General features: G+C 36.7%; 1 protein-coding gene across 2 annotated transcripts in view; it reads left to right on the forward strand.

The window, feature by feature from the left end:
• LOC123684073 (gamma-sarcoglycan) overlaps window positions 1-16,834 on the forward strand; it is a 153,356-nt gene that overhangs the window by 125,045 nt on the left and 11,477 nt on the right. For both annotated transcript variants that reach the window (XM_045623181.1, XM_045623182.1), the window contains exon 3: window positions 14,401-14,626. In XM_045623181.1, the coding sequence (XP_045479137.1) occupies window positions 14,401-14,626 (226 nt within the window). The remainder of the gene's footprint in view (window positions 1-14,400; window positions 14,627-16,834) is intronic.

Consider the following 16,834-nt stretch of genomic DNA (forward strand, 5'->3'; position numbering starts at 1 on the left):
TTTATTTGAGTCATTCCCGATTAAATATGCAAATTTGAATATTTGCAATCGGATATTTTCCTAATTGTCGAATTTATAATAAGCAGAATATTTATTATTTTCTGTATCTATCTGCTGAAAGCCAAGGTTTGGCAACTTTTGCTCTCCTAGTGTCATCGGTTGTTTCACGTCGTTAGGCGCGCTTGAAGTTTGTTTTCTGAATTTCGGATATATGTAGGTATTCATCTCAATATATTTTAACTTAATATGAAATATTGATTCACTATGAGACATAAGAAGGGCGTTCTTTGTGGAGAAACTCGCGAATTGGGTGAAATATCGTATCACTGATATGTTTTCATTTCCGCGCGCTTCATGTCAAATTTGATAGTTCATGTTGGGGACAAAATTTGCTTACTGAAAATGACATATGCTCTCTCTATCTATGTTTATTACACTGAGGTAGTGTACCATAGCCAATGACGTATCAAAATGGGATAATAAGTCTTTGATCATACCCATTGGCAGAGTTTTTAAGATTTATTCATTTCTATGAAGAACTGATACAGATAGCCTTAGAAAAAAACATAAAAGAAGATGATTCCTAAATTCCCTTTCACACGATCCTTTCTGTTCTATCGATATTACAAACGAGTTCTGTCTTTACACTACGGAATTTCCCAAGAACAAGAAAGTGATGTATACAGTATTTGTTTCAGAAGCCGTAGAATTATGGCTATGGCACGAAATTAATAATAGCACTAATTCAACCTCTTCACCGTCAACAAAAGAAAACATATTATCGAGGTTTTAATTAAAATTTCCCTCCTCCCTCTCTTCGTTCTCCCAAAACTGGCATGAGATGCCGCTTTCCAGATTATAATTCTGGGTAAAGTTGATGCTCTGTCATTATGCACATGTCACTGGATGACTTGATCCTATTAATTGCGCCCCTTTCATTCTCTTCTTCTTCCGCGATTGCAGCCATTCCTAACCAGCCATTAGTGCGTCTTGGATGAGAAACGAGAAATATTAAGGTATTCGCCTAGAGACCGCTTCTAATTTTCCGAATTGTTTTAGAATTGTAATGATCTTTTGTCTACCTAATGGTCGGAAATGAAATCAAATCCCCGGACTAGCCATTTGCGCTTATTTGCGAGTTATTATTACTTTCAGAGTACTCTGGTGGAGATATTTCATCCAATTATTTTTGTATTATCAGAAAAATTACGAAATATCTAATGTAACACAATTTTTTTTATAGTTTTCAACCTCAACTATCGTGCGTTGCTACATAGGCGTACAACTTTGCTTCCGCCGTTTTTTCCGAAATTCGAGGCTTTATCGTAAAAAACTGGTTATACATTTATGACTCAAAGTTTTGTCCATCGCTGGCCACTACTTTCTCCCATCTTTCGGGGAGCGTACGAATCCCGCGTTGAAAAAACTGATCATCATTTGAGGCGATCCACGAATCGATCCAATATTTCACTTCTTCATGAGATCGGAAGTGCTGATCAGCCAGGCCGTGTGTCATTGATCGAAACAAATGATAGTCCGAGGGAGCATCGTCTGGAGAATACGACGATTCGGGTAGGACTTCCCATTTCAACGTTTCCAAGTATGTATCAACCACTTTCGCAACATGGGGTCGAACATTGCATGTCTATCTTTGCGGACGTTTGTCTTTCAATGCTCGGCTCGAACGCATTAATAGCGTTCGATAACGATCGCCTGTGATTATTTCAGTCGGTTTTAACAACTCATAATACACTATGCCGAGCTGGTCCCACCAAATACTGAGCATGACCTTGGAACCGTGAATATTCGGTTTGACAGTCGATGTGGAAGCATGCCCGTCTCCAGTCACAATGCGATGCAGAAATCCCTTCCATCTTTGCCTTGCAAGCAGCTGTTCACAAGCAAACAAACGCCGTTCAACATCTCTCGGCTTCAACTCGTACGGCACCCAATTTTCTTGTTCCTGAATCATTCATATGACTTCCAGGCGTTTTTAAATGGCTTGTTGCATCACTCCCAATGATCCTGCCAATTCTTGTTGCGTTTGACTCGAGTCTTGATCAAGTAATGCCTCCAATTCTGCATCTTCAAAAACCTTCCCCATGCCATGCTGGTCTTCGACGTCAAAATCAGCGTTCTTGAAGCGCTTAAACCACTCTCGGCACGTTCTTTCACTTATAGCGGTCTCACCATAAGTATTTGAGAGCATTCGATGAGCCTCAGCCGCAGATTTCTCCTTAGTAAAGCAGAAAATTAAAACCTCCCGCAAATGACGAGAATTCGGCACGTAAGCTGACATGTTTAATCGAGAATAACTTTAAGATGCAGACAGAAATTGACTTATATTTCGATGTTTGGTTTGGCAATTCAACATGAATAGAATCACGTTGGCATTACTGTTCAAGATAGCGAGCGATTTAACAGCTGTCAAGTGATTTATTCTCAGTTCGGTTTGGCAATTCATCATGAATAGACTCAGGCCTGAACAACGCTTGCAAATAGTGCATTTTTATTTCGAAAATAATGGTTCTGTGCGGAATACGTATCGCGCACTACGTCCATTTTATTTTGTTTAGCGATGAAGCGCACTTCTGGTTGAATGGCTACATCAACAAACAAAACTGCCACATTTGGAGTGAAGCTAATCCTCAAGTGTATGTCGAAACACCGTTACATCCAGAAAAACTGACTCTTTGGTGCGCTTTATGGGCTGGTGGAATCATTGGTCCGTACTTCTTCAAAAACGATGATGGCCAGAACGTTACAGTCAATGGTGATCGGTATAGAGCCATGATTACTAATTTTTTCGTTCCTGAATTGAACAACCATGATGTCCAGGAGCTGTGGTTCCAACAAGACGGTGCAACATGTCACACAGCTCGTGCCACAATCGATTTATTGAAAGACACGTTTGGTGACCGCCTAATTTCACGTTTTGGACCTGTGAATTGGCCTCCAAGATCTTGTGATTTAACACCGCTAGACTACTTTCCGTGGGGCTATGTAAAGTCATTGGTCTATGCGGATAAGCCACAAACCCTTGACCATTTGGAAGACAACATTCGCCGTGTTATTGCCGATATACGGCGACAAATGTTGGAAAAAGTCATCGAAAATTGGACGTCCAGATTGGACTACATCCGAGCCAGCCGTGGCGGTCGTATGCCAGAAATCATATTTAAAATGTAATGCCACAAGATCATCTTGCGGATAAAATTCATGTCAATCGAATAATCCATCGTTGTTTTATTGCAATTCAAAGTTCTATAGCTCTAAAAAAAACACCCTTTATAAGTCACTGGTTAGGCACTAACTAATTGACATAGTTGCGGAATTAGTGCAATCAAAATGTGGAAATTCTCAAGAAACACTCAATATTATTTACTGAAAATTAAGCTCTCCCATTCTATTCCACACCGTCACGTATACGTATCCGAAATGTCTCAACACAATCCTTCAATACCGGAGTTGGAATTCCTCGTTCCCGTGATCCCTTTTATCCTATTCCTCAACACAATTCTGGACGAATAAAAACCTGGCACCTCAACGCATCATTGGGGTAATTTAGGTACAGGTTAAAAGCACCCTCTCGGAGCCCTTTTTGCGATCACCGATATCCCTGGGGAGACCGCAAAGTGAACCCTTGGTCGAGAAGATAAAAAAGCGGACCAGAGGCGTAGATTTTTTTTTCGGCTTCGAGAATCTGTAAACAAGCTGGACAAAGAGTAATGCCACAATTATTTGTGGATGTGGCCTTTCACTCGAGATTGATCTCAATTGATTAGATTTGACCAGTGGCGTAGCGACTCTGATTGGAGTAGTCACTACAGAGCGATCCGACAATTGATTTTATATGTTTTTAACTCGCTTTGCTCGCCGAAGGGTGTTGCCCAAAACACCTCCAGAGTTTTTTGATCAGCTCTAGTTTTCGAGATACAGGTTAATTGATCTTGAACTTGATTCTTATTTTACCCAAAAATCTAGAAATGGATATATCTTCAACGACCAAAATAAAAATTCTCTACACAAAATTAGAATCTAATTTGCCAAATATATACTAGAATCAACTTTTTTATAGAGGGTGTTTTTTTTTAGAGCTATAGAACTTTAAATTGCAATGAAACAACGGTGGATTATTCGATTGACATGAATTTTATTTATCCGCAAGATAATCTTGTGCCATTACATTTTAAATATGATTTCTGGCATATGACCGCCACGGCTGGCTCGGATGTAGTCCAATCTGGACGTCCAATTTTCGATTACTTTTTCCAACATTTTGTGGCCGTAACACGGCGAATGTTGTCTTCCAAATAGTCAAAGGTTTGTGGCTTATCCGCTTAGACCAATGACTTTACATAGCCCACAGAAAATAGTCTAGCGGTGTAAAATCACAAGATCTTGGAGGCCAATTCACAGGTCCAAAACGTGAAATTAGGCGGTCACCAAACGTGTCTTTCATTAAATCGATTGAGGCACGAGCTGTGTGACATGTTGCGCCGTCTTGTTGGAACCACAGCTCCTGGACATCATGGTTGTTCAATTCAGGAATGAAAAAGTCAGTAATCACGGCTCTATACCGATCACCATTGACTGTAACGTTTTGGCCATCATCGTTTTTGAAGAAGTACGAACCAATGATTCCACAAGCCCATAAAGCGCACCAAACAGTCAGTTTTTCTGGATGTAACGGTGTTTCGACATACACTTGAGGATTAGCTTCACTCCAAATGCGGCAGTTTTGTTTGTTGACGTAGCCATTCAACCAGAAGTGCGCTTCATCGCTAAACAAAATAAAATGGATGTAGTGCGCGATACGTATTCCGCACAGAACCATTATTTTCGAAATGAAATTGCACTATTTGCAAGCGTTGTTCAGGCGTGAGTCTATTCATGATGAATTGCTAAACCAAACTGAGAATAAATCACTTGACAGCTGTTAAATCGGTCGCCATCTTGAACAGTAATGCTAACTTAAAGTTTAATACCTCGAAAAAAACACTCGTTACTAGGTTAGGCAGCCTTGCTCAATACTATGCTCTAAACTACTTATTTAATGTTTTGATTTGCCTATGACCCTGCCCTTCCATACACACTAATTTTAAAGCCAGGAACATCGTTCCTTGATTCTTCCCGATTGAGTATATTATTGAGTTTTTGTAAGTGGAGTTGTGCCATCGGTTTATATAAATTTCCATCGTTTTATTGTATAGTATCAAAACTCTGAACCAAAACTATGACATCCAAAATCAAACGTAGCTATGTAAATCATCCCAATATGTAATTCATTGATAAAATCGTCTAAATCTTTTTTTCTGACACTGTATATACGAAAATAATTTAAAATTTTGTTTCTGATTACCCTATACACATCACGAAAAAATAAAATTCAAAAAATCTTCATTTACTCCCTTCAAATGAGATCCAGGTCTGTGGTGGACCACCCGGTATATAATCATAAATCGAGATGGGAATTTTTTCGAGTACAAAAGCTCCTAGGTCTTTTCGATACCACCCAGAAGCTCTTGTCAAGTTAATTCGAACACAGGAAGTTCAGAACCGTCCCTGTCGTTCCTATAATTCGCCCATGGGTTGGAGGTTAGGTATCGCTCGAAGAGAATTTGCCGACACGATGTTGTGAAGGCAAGGATAAAACGATGAGCAACATGTGGCAAGCGCAGATTAAATTATCTAAAAACCTTCCTTTTATGTCACATCTTCGAGTCTCCGTAAGTTATATAGCCTTTTGTCACTTCCGTCCAAGGTTTCAACTAGTGAACAATTTTCATTCGATTTTCTTTGCTTAATGTAGGTACTGACAAACAATTGAATATAATTTCATATAATTTGATGATACACAGATTGTTCTATGACGAACTTCGACAGATATGGCTGCACTCATTAGGAACATTTTTTTCCTATGAACAAAAGTCCGATTCGTTTTCATTTAAAAGTTACAAGAATTCGAAAAAAATTTGTTTTTTTTTTAATCAGGAATATTTTTGAAATTTAAACATTGTATCAATCTTCCTCAACAATACCCAATAAAAATTTAAGAGAATATTGCTGCTGTAGCTGCTGCTGACTTGTTTCCAAGTCAAGTTCAAGTCAGGTAGTAGTTTTACAATCTCAAGTCAAGTATTTATTTATCAAGTACTTGAATCATATCAAACTACTTGATTTTTAGCATTTTTATTGTGTAACGTCACATCAATAAAAAAATGATGAAATGAGAAGTGTTACGTCCGATAGCTCAGTATTGTTTGAGAGAAAAATGGACTGTATATCTGCGTGCGTTTGTAGTTGGATAGTTGGAGCGACAGCGAAATATTTGATAATAATGCAAATAATAATTGCGGTCAACAATGATGACTTACCAAATGGGGCTTCAGGTTGAAGAACAAATGGTCTCTGGTACAAATCCCAGCTCTTCACAGGGCCCTTGGTGCGGGTTATCAGCTCCAACTTTCTGGGTTTAAAGCGGTGTAGAAAAAACACTAACAAAGGCGTAGGCGAAAAGACAAAGCGATGAATAAAGCGGGTATTTCAAAAGCGTTAAAAAATCAAGAAAAAAAATGCGAAAAGTCAATTAATATTTAGAAAAATCAAGCACAATTTTTGGGCGAACTAGCGAAGTCAATCATTCAAAACTATATTATTCATATGTCTCTTGCGTTCTGGGCAGAGCCATCAGTGTTGACATCGTTTACGCGCAATCCTATGATACTTCGCGGTCGCTCGAACTTCATAACTGTTTCTTGCACAAACAAGAAGGAACCTTGCAAAAAACACTTTCATTTATTAAACTTCTTGTATAAAAACGACCGTAAATAACAACTCTTTTGAAAAAGAAACATAAATTAAATCACTATAAATCATAACAAAATAAAAAATACTGAAAAAACAAAGTTTCTTAATATTGAGAAACCACCAGGCTTTATTTGATTTCATAATTTTCCATCCAGGATCTAAGACACATGAGGCATCTTATAGATTTGTCGCCTAAACTATTGCAGGTTTTTGTAACTGTAAGAGCATCTCTGGAAAACTGTCTTTCAACAGGAGCTGAAGAAGCTGGCGTTAAAAAATCCTTGGCCATTTTTGCCAAGTTTGGAAAGATATTTCTAAAACTAGCAAAATCTACCAATATATTTTATAGAAATGTGAGAAAACTACTAATAAAGTCACACTGGCTAATGCTTCAGTCTCTCGGTGCTCGAGGAATCCCCTTATTTAGTCTAAGCGTGCACGAGATTGCAGAAATATATGCCGTGCGACGCGTGCATATCAAGCATATCAAGCTCAAGTAATATCAACAAGCTTGATATTGAGGCAAGCAATAAATATCTAAAGTCATACCAAGCTCAAGTAACGGGTGTTTTTTTTTCGAGGTATATAACTTTAAGTTGGCATTACTGTTCAAGATGGCGACCGATTTAACAGCTGTCAAGTGATTTATTCTCAGTTGAATCATGAATAGACTCACGCCTGAACAACGCTTGTAAATAGTGCAATTTTATTTCGAAAATAATGGTTCCGTGCGGAATACGTATCGCGCACTACGTCCATTTTATTTTGTTTAGCGATGAAGCGCACTTCTGGTTGAATGGCTACGTCAACAAACAAAACTGCCGCATTTGGAGTGAAGCTAATCCTCAAGTGTATGTCGAAACACCGTTACATCCAGAAAAACTTACTATTTGGTGCGCTTTATGGGCTGGTGGAATCATTGGTCCGTACTTCTTCAAAAACGATGATGGCAAGAACGTTACAGTCAATGGTGATCGGTATAAAGCCATGATTACTAACTTTTTCATTCCTGAATTGTACATCCATGATGTCCAGGAGCTGTGGTTCCAACAAGACGGCGCAACATGTCACACAGCTCGTGCCACAATCGATTTATTGAAAGACACGTTTGGTGACCGCCTAATTTCACGTTTTGGACCTGTAAATTGGCCTCCAATATCTTGTGATTTAACACCGCTAGACTACTTTCTGTGGAGCTATGTGAAGTCATTGGTCTATGCGGATAAGCCACAAACCCTTGACCATTTGGAAGACAACATTCGTCGTGTTATTGCCGATATACGGCCACAAATGTTGGAAAAAGTAATCGAAAATTGGACGTCCAGATTGGACTACATCCGAGCCAGCCGTGGCGGTCATATGCCAGAAATCATATTTAAAATGTAATGCCACAAGATTATCTTGCGGATAAATAAAATTCATGTCAATCGAATAATCCATCGTTGTTTCATTGCAGTTTAAAGTTCTATAGCTCTAAAAAAAAACACCCTTTATATGTAATTTTTCACGAGCTTGATTTTCAAGTCAAGTTGTTGGTTAAAATGTCAAGCTACTTGGCCTGATGAACCCCTTATTACATCGTAATTTGTATGGCTTTTTTCGTCAAACTAGCGCCCAAAAACCTCCAGACAATCAAAAAAATCGAAAATTAAGGACCAAATTGCGTTACAATATGAACTCAACTGACGCCGTTACGTTGATCTGACACATCTCCAACATTCAATGTAACGGATAAATACGTAATAATATTACCTCGAATCAGGGGGAATCAGGGCCCAATAAAATAAATCACCGTTAAATTTTCATTGGCCAATGCCATGTTCGATTAATTCACCGTGAAATTTAGTAGTTGGTCGAAAGTTAGGCACTTTCAATCGCAGGTTGCCGTGGAAATTGGATCTGAGGGATCGGCGAATTGGACATTTGTTTCATCTGTTGTGAGTGCACAATGGAAAATGTTGATTGAAATACGAGGAAGAACTATATAAGGTTTCAATCAGTTTCAGATGAATCCTGCGGTGTTTTGATTCGATATCAAAACGGGTATCTCGAGATTTCGAGAGTTGATTATGAATCTAGAATGTCAGGACAAAACACGAAACCAACACTTCTAGGAAAGTAGGAAATGTCTTCCGTTCAATTAAAACTGTGAATCTCATCTGCAAACATCTGTTATGAATGAATATTTTCCGAAAAATGAGGTAAATTTTAAGAAAAAAAGTCATATAAACTTTGTTTTTGAGATACAGGGTGTTTCTTGTAGTAGGGTAAATGGTTAATAAGTACCAAAACTGATAATTAATTTTTTCATCACTGCCTACTAACTGGATCTAATTCGAGGTCGAAATTTTAGAAAAAATTGAATTTCCATCCAAAAATTGTTTCATCTCCTAAATTATTCGCCACAGACCCATCAAATAAAAACGTTTTTTGAACATCGGGTTCTGATCTGAAACATTGTGAGGTTTCAAGGGCGTCGTAGCCTACGTCCAAAAGAAGGTCCAGTCTCGGGAATTTCATCCATTTTTTTTTTCGAAAATTTCAGAAATAATGCACTAATCGCCAAACTGCACGCATTTTCGTGATCTAAATACATAGTCGAATCAATCACTAAAATGGTACAATAGTCCCATGAAGGAAGTTTTAACTTTTTTTCAATTTTTATGGGAAATTTTACGAAAATTTTTGGACAAAAATTTTTCAGGTGAGATCGACATTCGGTTAATCAGGGATAGTCAATTTTGGCACCGCTCACCACTTTTGCGTAGACCTCACAGTTTTGAGGAAATGCGAACTCGAAATTAGGGAAAAAATTGAATTTCCATCTAAAAATCGTTATATCTCCTAAATTATTCGCCACGGACCCCTCAAATAAAAACGTTTTTTGAACATCTGGTTCTGATCTAAACCATAGTGAGGTTTCAACGGCGTAGCTTACGTCCAGGAGAATTTGCAGCCTCGAGAATTTCATCCATTTTTTTTCTAAAATTTCAGATTTTTACCTAAAATTTATGAAACCATGTACTAATCGCCAAACTGGAAGCATTTTCGTGATCTACATATGTCGAATCATTCAATAAAATGATACAATAGTCCCATGAAGGAACTTTTAATTTTTTTTCAAATTTCTAAGGGTTAGGTATGAAAAATTTAACAAAAATTTTTCAGGTGAGATCGAAATTCCGCTAATCAGGGATCGTGAATTCTGGCAACGCTCATCGATTTTACGTAGACCTCACAGTTTTGAGGAAATTCGAACTCGAAATTTGGGAAAAAATTGAATTTCCATCCAAAAATCGTTATATCTCCTAAATTATTCGTCACAGACCCCTCAAATAAAAACGTTTTTTGAACATTAGGTTCTGATCTGAAACATAGTGAGGTTTCAAGGGCGTAGCTTATGTCCAGGGAAAGTTGCGGCCTCGGGAATTTCATCCATTTTTTTTTCAAAAATTTCAGATTTTTACTTATAATTTCTCGAATAATATAAATACCTTATCTTCATCAGCATAAGTGAAATGGTCTTCGGTTTGGGATTGTGTTTTGCATGATTGGATTCCCTATGATCAAGTAATACTTCCAATTCTGTATATTCGAAGACCTTCTCTCTTCCACCGCCATGCTGGTCTTCGACGTCAAAATCACCATTATTGAAGCTAAGAAAACCACTATCGCCACGTTCTTTCACTAATAGCGGCCTCACCATAGGAATTCGAGAGCATTCCATGAGCCTCAGCTACAGATTTCTTCATATTAAAGCAGAAAATTTAAACCCCCCGCAAATGACTAGGATTTGGCTCGTAAGCTGACATGTTTAATCGAGAATAACTTCACGATACAGACACATATCGGCTTATATTTCGATGGTGTTTTGTTTACAAATATCCAAGCTTTTTGTACACCAGTTGTACACCTAATAATAGTCGACTGTCATAATCTTGGGACATTACCTCTCAGATAACAATAGTTTTCGAAATATAGGAAAAAAATCTGGAAAAAGTGTAATATGCGTAGTGATTATTATACTCAATATCAATGAATGAAAATGAATAAGACATTTGACTATACCTACATTTCAAAATTGTGAAATTGTATTGAGTAACTTATTTTATCTACTCCTATTGAATTATATATTCATTATTCAACTGCTTTTGAGCAATTAATAGTATCTATTAACAAACAGCGTGAGTTATAATTACTCACTACTATAACTCACTATAATAAATCGGAAAATATGGATCTGTGCTTCTTACTTCTCTGCTTCTATTCGATTGACCGAAAGGGAACATTCCATATTCCAAATATAAAGGAGTTTGAAAATATTTTCAAGATTGGTGTAGCAGTAAGATCATTAAGTCATCGTTTACAGGGAATTTTTTTTGGTATATTTTAATGCATTTTTATAAACAACTATTACGGTTTTTCAATAAAGTTCTTTGTCTGTAATCTGTACTGGATTCGAGCTAGCCGAAGCTAGTTCGATTGTGATTGGTGACATTAAGTTTCCATCTTTCTTGTACTCGAGATCGAGCACATATGTTTATTTCCCGTTCCTTCTGTCTATATTCTAAGTCTGTATTTTTTTCTTAGTATTTATTCATATAGTCGTAGATAAAGTATAGTATTCAACTTGCGGTAATGGTCATAACTCACTTGATGAATTACAGCACTCGCCTGCGGCTCGTGCTGCAAACTTCATCTGCGTGAGTAATGACCTACATTACCGCTCGTTGAATAATATACTATATTTTCTTTTATAAATATTGAAATTATGTTCCACCAAGTGATAACCGAAAAATCAATTCCGAATATTATATTCGTTATTCCTATTCTCAATATTTTAAGCATATACCGTTTTCACATGTTCGAAGTAGAAGAATGTGGGGATACATTGTGCATCACCTGAATTTTGGAAAACTCGTCACAGGATGCTCCAAATATTGTGTCAAAATATGTGAACAGAATTTTTTTTATGATTGTGTTGGATTCCGCGAACGAAAAAACCGTTAGTAAACTTGGGACACCCTCTATATCCTCTTCTAGTGGGGGGGATATCTCCCATTCCACATAGGGGGAAATTTCGAACTCATGGAATATTTACAAACGGTATAAAATGCCAAATGGTTGGTGTCTGAAGTTGAAAAATATGAGAAAAGTCCTCGCCCACGATACGTTCTATCCGTCTCCCTTCTGATTACGCTATTAATCACGCCGTGTCGTTCTCCTGTCCCGAATCCGCCGGGAAATTCGAAATTTACCATGCAGTCCCGGCGATATTTCAAAGTCCGCTCACTTGCCGGCGTTCCGGCCGACTTTGCCATTCATTCGATTCGTCTAAACAGGTCGGCTATTGTTATCTGACTGATATGTTCACAAACGCACTAGGGGATCGGTAGGTCGAATGTTCGAAACTAGAAGAAATCGGATTTTTTTCAAAAAGAATTATTTACGAGTACTAATTGCACAATCCGGCAACACTGTAGGGAGGACCTTCATACGATAGTTGACTAAATTCAAGTTGTGAAGTTTAAATGTATTTATCTACTCCTATTGAATAATAAACTCATTATTCAACTGCTTTTGAGCAATTAATAGTATCTATTAACAAACAGCGTGATTTATAATAACTCACTACTATAACTCACTATTATAAATCGGAAAATTTGGATCTGTGCTTCTATACTTCTCTGCTTCTATTCGATTGGCCGAAAAGGAACATTCCATTATTGTTATTGAGGGGAGGAATGTCCGAGGGAATGTCACTTTTGACGTTTTCAAATTAAGTTGATATCTAATTATTGTGAATGTTTTGCTGAAAACGATTAATTCAGATAGTGACGATGAAATATTATAAAGGTATACAATTCCAAAAGACAAACAGCTAATGTTACCATACAGAATTAATTGCCCGAAAAAATATAAAGAAGTTTGAAAAAATTTTCAAGATTGGTGTAGCAGTAAGGTAATCGTTTACAGGGAATATTTTTTGGTATATTTTAATGCATTTTTATAGGCAATTATTAAGGTTTTTCAATAAATTTCTATGTCTATACTCTGTACTGGATTCGAGCTAGCCGAAGCTAGTTCGATTGTGATTGGTAGCACTAAGTTTCCATCTCTCTTGTACGGGATCGAGCACATTATGTTTATTTCCCGTTCCTTCTGTCTTTATTCTAAGTCTGTATTTTTTTCTTAGTATTTATTGATATAGTCGTAGATAAAGTATAGTATTCAACTTGCGATAATGGTCATAACTCACTTGATGAATTACAGCACTCGCCTGCGGCTCGTGCTGCAAACATCATCTGCGTGAGTTATGACCTACATTGCCGCTCGTTGAATAATATACTATTTTCTCCATTTCAGTATCGTAATGAGTTCATTACATTTCTAAAAAAAAGTGCTGAAATGAACTCATTACAGCATCAATTTCAGTTATATTTTTCGCTTTGTGGTTGTCTATACTGACTTCCAATCCTATCAAATTTCAACAAACGTCAATAATTGTCAATATAATATAATTTGGATATAGTGAAATGATTTGCAACATTATTCGCAATTTCTCTTAATTCTGGTGGTGTTAAATCGATTTCGTCACTCATAATTCACGAATTTAATGCGTAATTGTAAATTATTTCAAAATTCAAAACGTACGATTCATATTCAAATTCCATAATCTGTCAATTTCCGTAACGCCAACTGCCAAGATACAATACAAAAGTCACTACAATGTATATTCCTAATTTTTCATTGAATTTCGACAATATTTCACAAAACTTGCAAAGACGAATCTTTCTATAGAAAATGCATTGACAAGTTAGAGCAGCGTTGGAGTACAAGTATCACACTTTAACGAATAAAGTCGAATTTTCAAGAAAAAATGAGTTTTCAGTTTTACCTGGATAGCTAGGTATGAAACTCAATATCCTCTTGCATATCACCAATATATTCACTTTTAGTTTCAGTTATTTCTGAAAAAGAAAATAAATGTTTGAATAGATACGTCTCATATAACATTAGAGATATTACTTACCAATTTTCAATTCAGATTTAGGAGGTACATTTTCTTCCAAGTTTCTTCGAATTAACTCACAAACATGTCAGCCCGTGAAGGCGTGGCTTATGTGGATTCTATGATCCAATTCAATAAGACGTGAAAATTATTTTTGTTCTTCAAATTTTGTAAGTGAAAACTAATTACACGAAATATTTATTATAAGAAATTGAGGATTTCCACATGCTTTATTGATGGATTCTTCGAGCATATTTTCCATCATGCTCAAACTAGAGCTTTGTCATCTATGTTGCATTCCTCCTCGCGATCTGCCATCGATTGTTTTGTGAGTTCATAGATATTTCTAGGGCGTTAGAATAATACTCTTTGTGGAGAAACTTGTGAACTGGGTCAAATATATTATTACAGATTGGTCTTTGAAATATGTTTTGATACCGCTCGATCTGTCATATTTGTTGTGGACAACATTAGCCTACTGAAAATTACGTATACCTACCTACTTCACATATCATCTCTATATATTACTCTGATGATCCAATACTTAAGAGATAACTAGTAAATCAACTTTCTTTCAGAATGAAAAAAAATGAACCCAGTACTTCAGATCATCCACCGGACTCAGGGGGGTCAACGTTACAGAGAAACAACACAATCGATGAACATTCCCTAAACCACTTCAGAATTGGTATATATGGTTGGAGGAAAAGATGTCTGTACGTACTCATATTGGTGCTTCTACTGATGGTCATCATCAACTTAGCTTTGACACTATGGATGTTGAAAGTCATGGAATTTTCAGCAGTAAGTAACTATACTCCTATAGTTCATTAATTTTAGCAATGGAATGAAAATTGGATAAGAAAAAACAATTCTTATTACGTGTGAAAAGAATCAGAATAAGTTCATGGGTAAGATAGCAAAGGATTGACAACACAAACATTGGAATTCACCCGGTTTATTCAGCTAATAATTGATAAATAATATAATTTTTGCTTTCAAATCTACCGATAAAAGTGGAAGTTTTTTGACCACTTTAAGATGGAAAATATTTTTGGTCTCTGATTTCAAAAATTCCACCCGCAAATTGCATTTCATACTATCCTTGACAACTTTTCGTTTCTGTCTGTATGTGTGTTCACACATCCTTGTACAAACTTCAACTTCTAAAATTGTTATTTGATTTTAATGAAATTTGGGATCTAGTTTGCAAACTTATATAGAAACTGAATCTTTATAATAATTTGGATTTTTCTGAGGATTGCTAGAGAATTTTCTTCTCGAAATCGGTAGTACACTCACAAAGTGTAGTACTGGACCAAAGTTTTTAAAGGGTGTTTTTTTTAGAGCTATAGAACATTAAATTGCAATAAAACAACGATGGATTATTCAATTGACATGAATTTTATTTATCCGCAAGATAATCTTGTGGCATTACATTTTAAATATGATTTCTGGCATATGACCGCCACAGCTGGCTCGGATGTAGTCCAATCTGGACGTCCAATTTTCGATGACTTTTTCCAACATTTGTGGCCGTATATCGGCAATAACACGGTGAATGTTGTCTTCCTAATGGTCAAGGGTTTGTGGCTTATCCGCATAGACCAATGACTTTACATAGCCCCACAGAAAGTAGTCTAGCGGTGTTAAATCACAAGATCTTAGAGGCCGATTCACAGGTCCAAAACGTGAAATTAGGCGGTCACCAAACGTGTCTTTCAATAAATCGATTGTGGCACGAGCTGTGTGTTATGTTGCGCCGTCTTGTTGGAACCACAGCTCCTGGACATCATGGTTGTTCAATTCAGAAATGAAAAAATTAGTAATCATGGTTCTATACCGATCACCATTGACTGTAACGTTCTGGCCATCATCGTTTTTAAAGAAGTACGGACCAATGATTCCACCAGCCCATAAAGCGCACCAAACAATCAGTTTTTCTGGATGTAACGGTGTTTCGACATGCACTTGAGGATTAGCTTCACTCCAAATGCGGCAGTTTTGTTTGTTGACGTAGACATTCAACCAGAAGTGCGCTTCGCTAAACAAAATAAAATGGACGTAGTGCGCGATACGTATTCTGCACAGAACCATTATTTTCGAAATAAAATTGCACTATTTCCAAGCGTTGTTCAGGCGTGAGTCTATTCATGATAATTTAAAGTTATATACCTCGAAAAAAAACACCCTATACATTTTCCTAATCTACCAGTGATCCACCAAAAAAATTTTGAAGGGAAGATGCGACCATTGTTTCAGAAAAAATTTCACCTTGTATATTTGTATTCAAAATTATGAAAACTCCAAATTAGAATATCTATGCCGAATTCAAATTGAATATCTTTTGAAGGAAAGGTGCTATGAGAAAAAAAATTAAACTTTTTAACACCCTGTATCTCGAAAACAAAGCTCTTGCAGGCCTATATTTATAGGACTTAAAATGATCCGAGGAATTTGTCATTCTCGTTTGTACCCCCAGTTTAGGAACATCCTGTATATGTGTTTACGTAGTTTTGTTTAAACCATCAGTAGTGATAGATGAGACATAAGAAATAGAAAAAGATTGTGGGATATTCTCATTTCTTCGAAATGGATTCGCGATTGTTAAAACTATTATCACCTCTTTTCGTGATTTTTCTGTTTCATCACGTTGTACTCGCAAAAAGAAAATTCTTCTGGATTTCACGCTGGATCTTTAAAAAAACGTCAGTTAATTACTTCAGTGAATGAAACTGAACTACACAGCGGCAAAATTTTAATGGGCGGAGAATTTGAATAAAAAAGAATCTCAAACAACTGTTGCTCCTCAATTAAACAGGTTTTAATATGGAAAATTAGAAAAACCCGTCTTCTCTTTGCCTTTGCGTTTCCAACAATGGGGAATCCTTATCTGAGGACCTCAGGTTATAATTACCAGGCGAAATTACATGAAATGCTTTTCTGAGAGATATTATTTCGCTAAATTGTTTTGTTTCACTTCTTGCAAATTTCTTGAAGAAATTATTTCTG

Source organism: Harmonia axyridis, chromosome 7 (assembly GCF_914767665.1).
Source record: "Harmonia axyridis chromosome 7, icHarAxyr1.1, whole genome shotgun sequence".
Taxonomy (NCBI): Eukaryota; Metazoa; Arthropoda; class Insecta; order Coleoptera; family Coccinellidae; genus Harmonia; species Harmonia axyridis.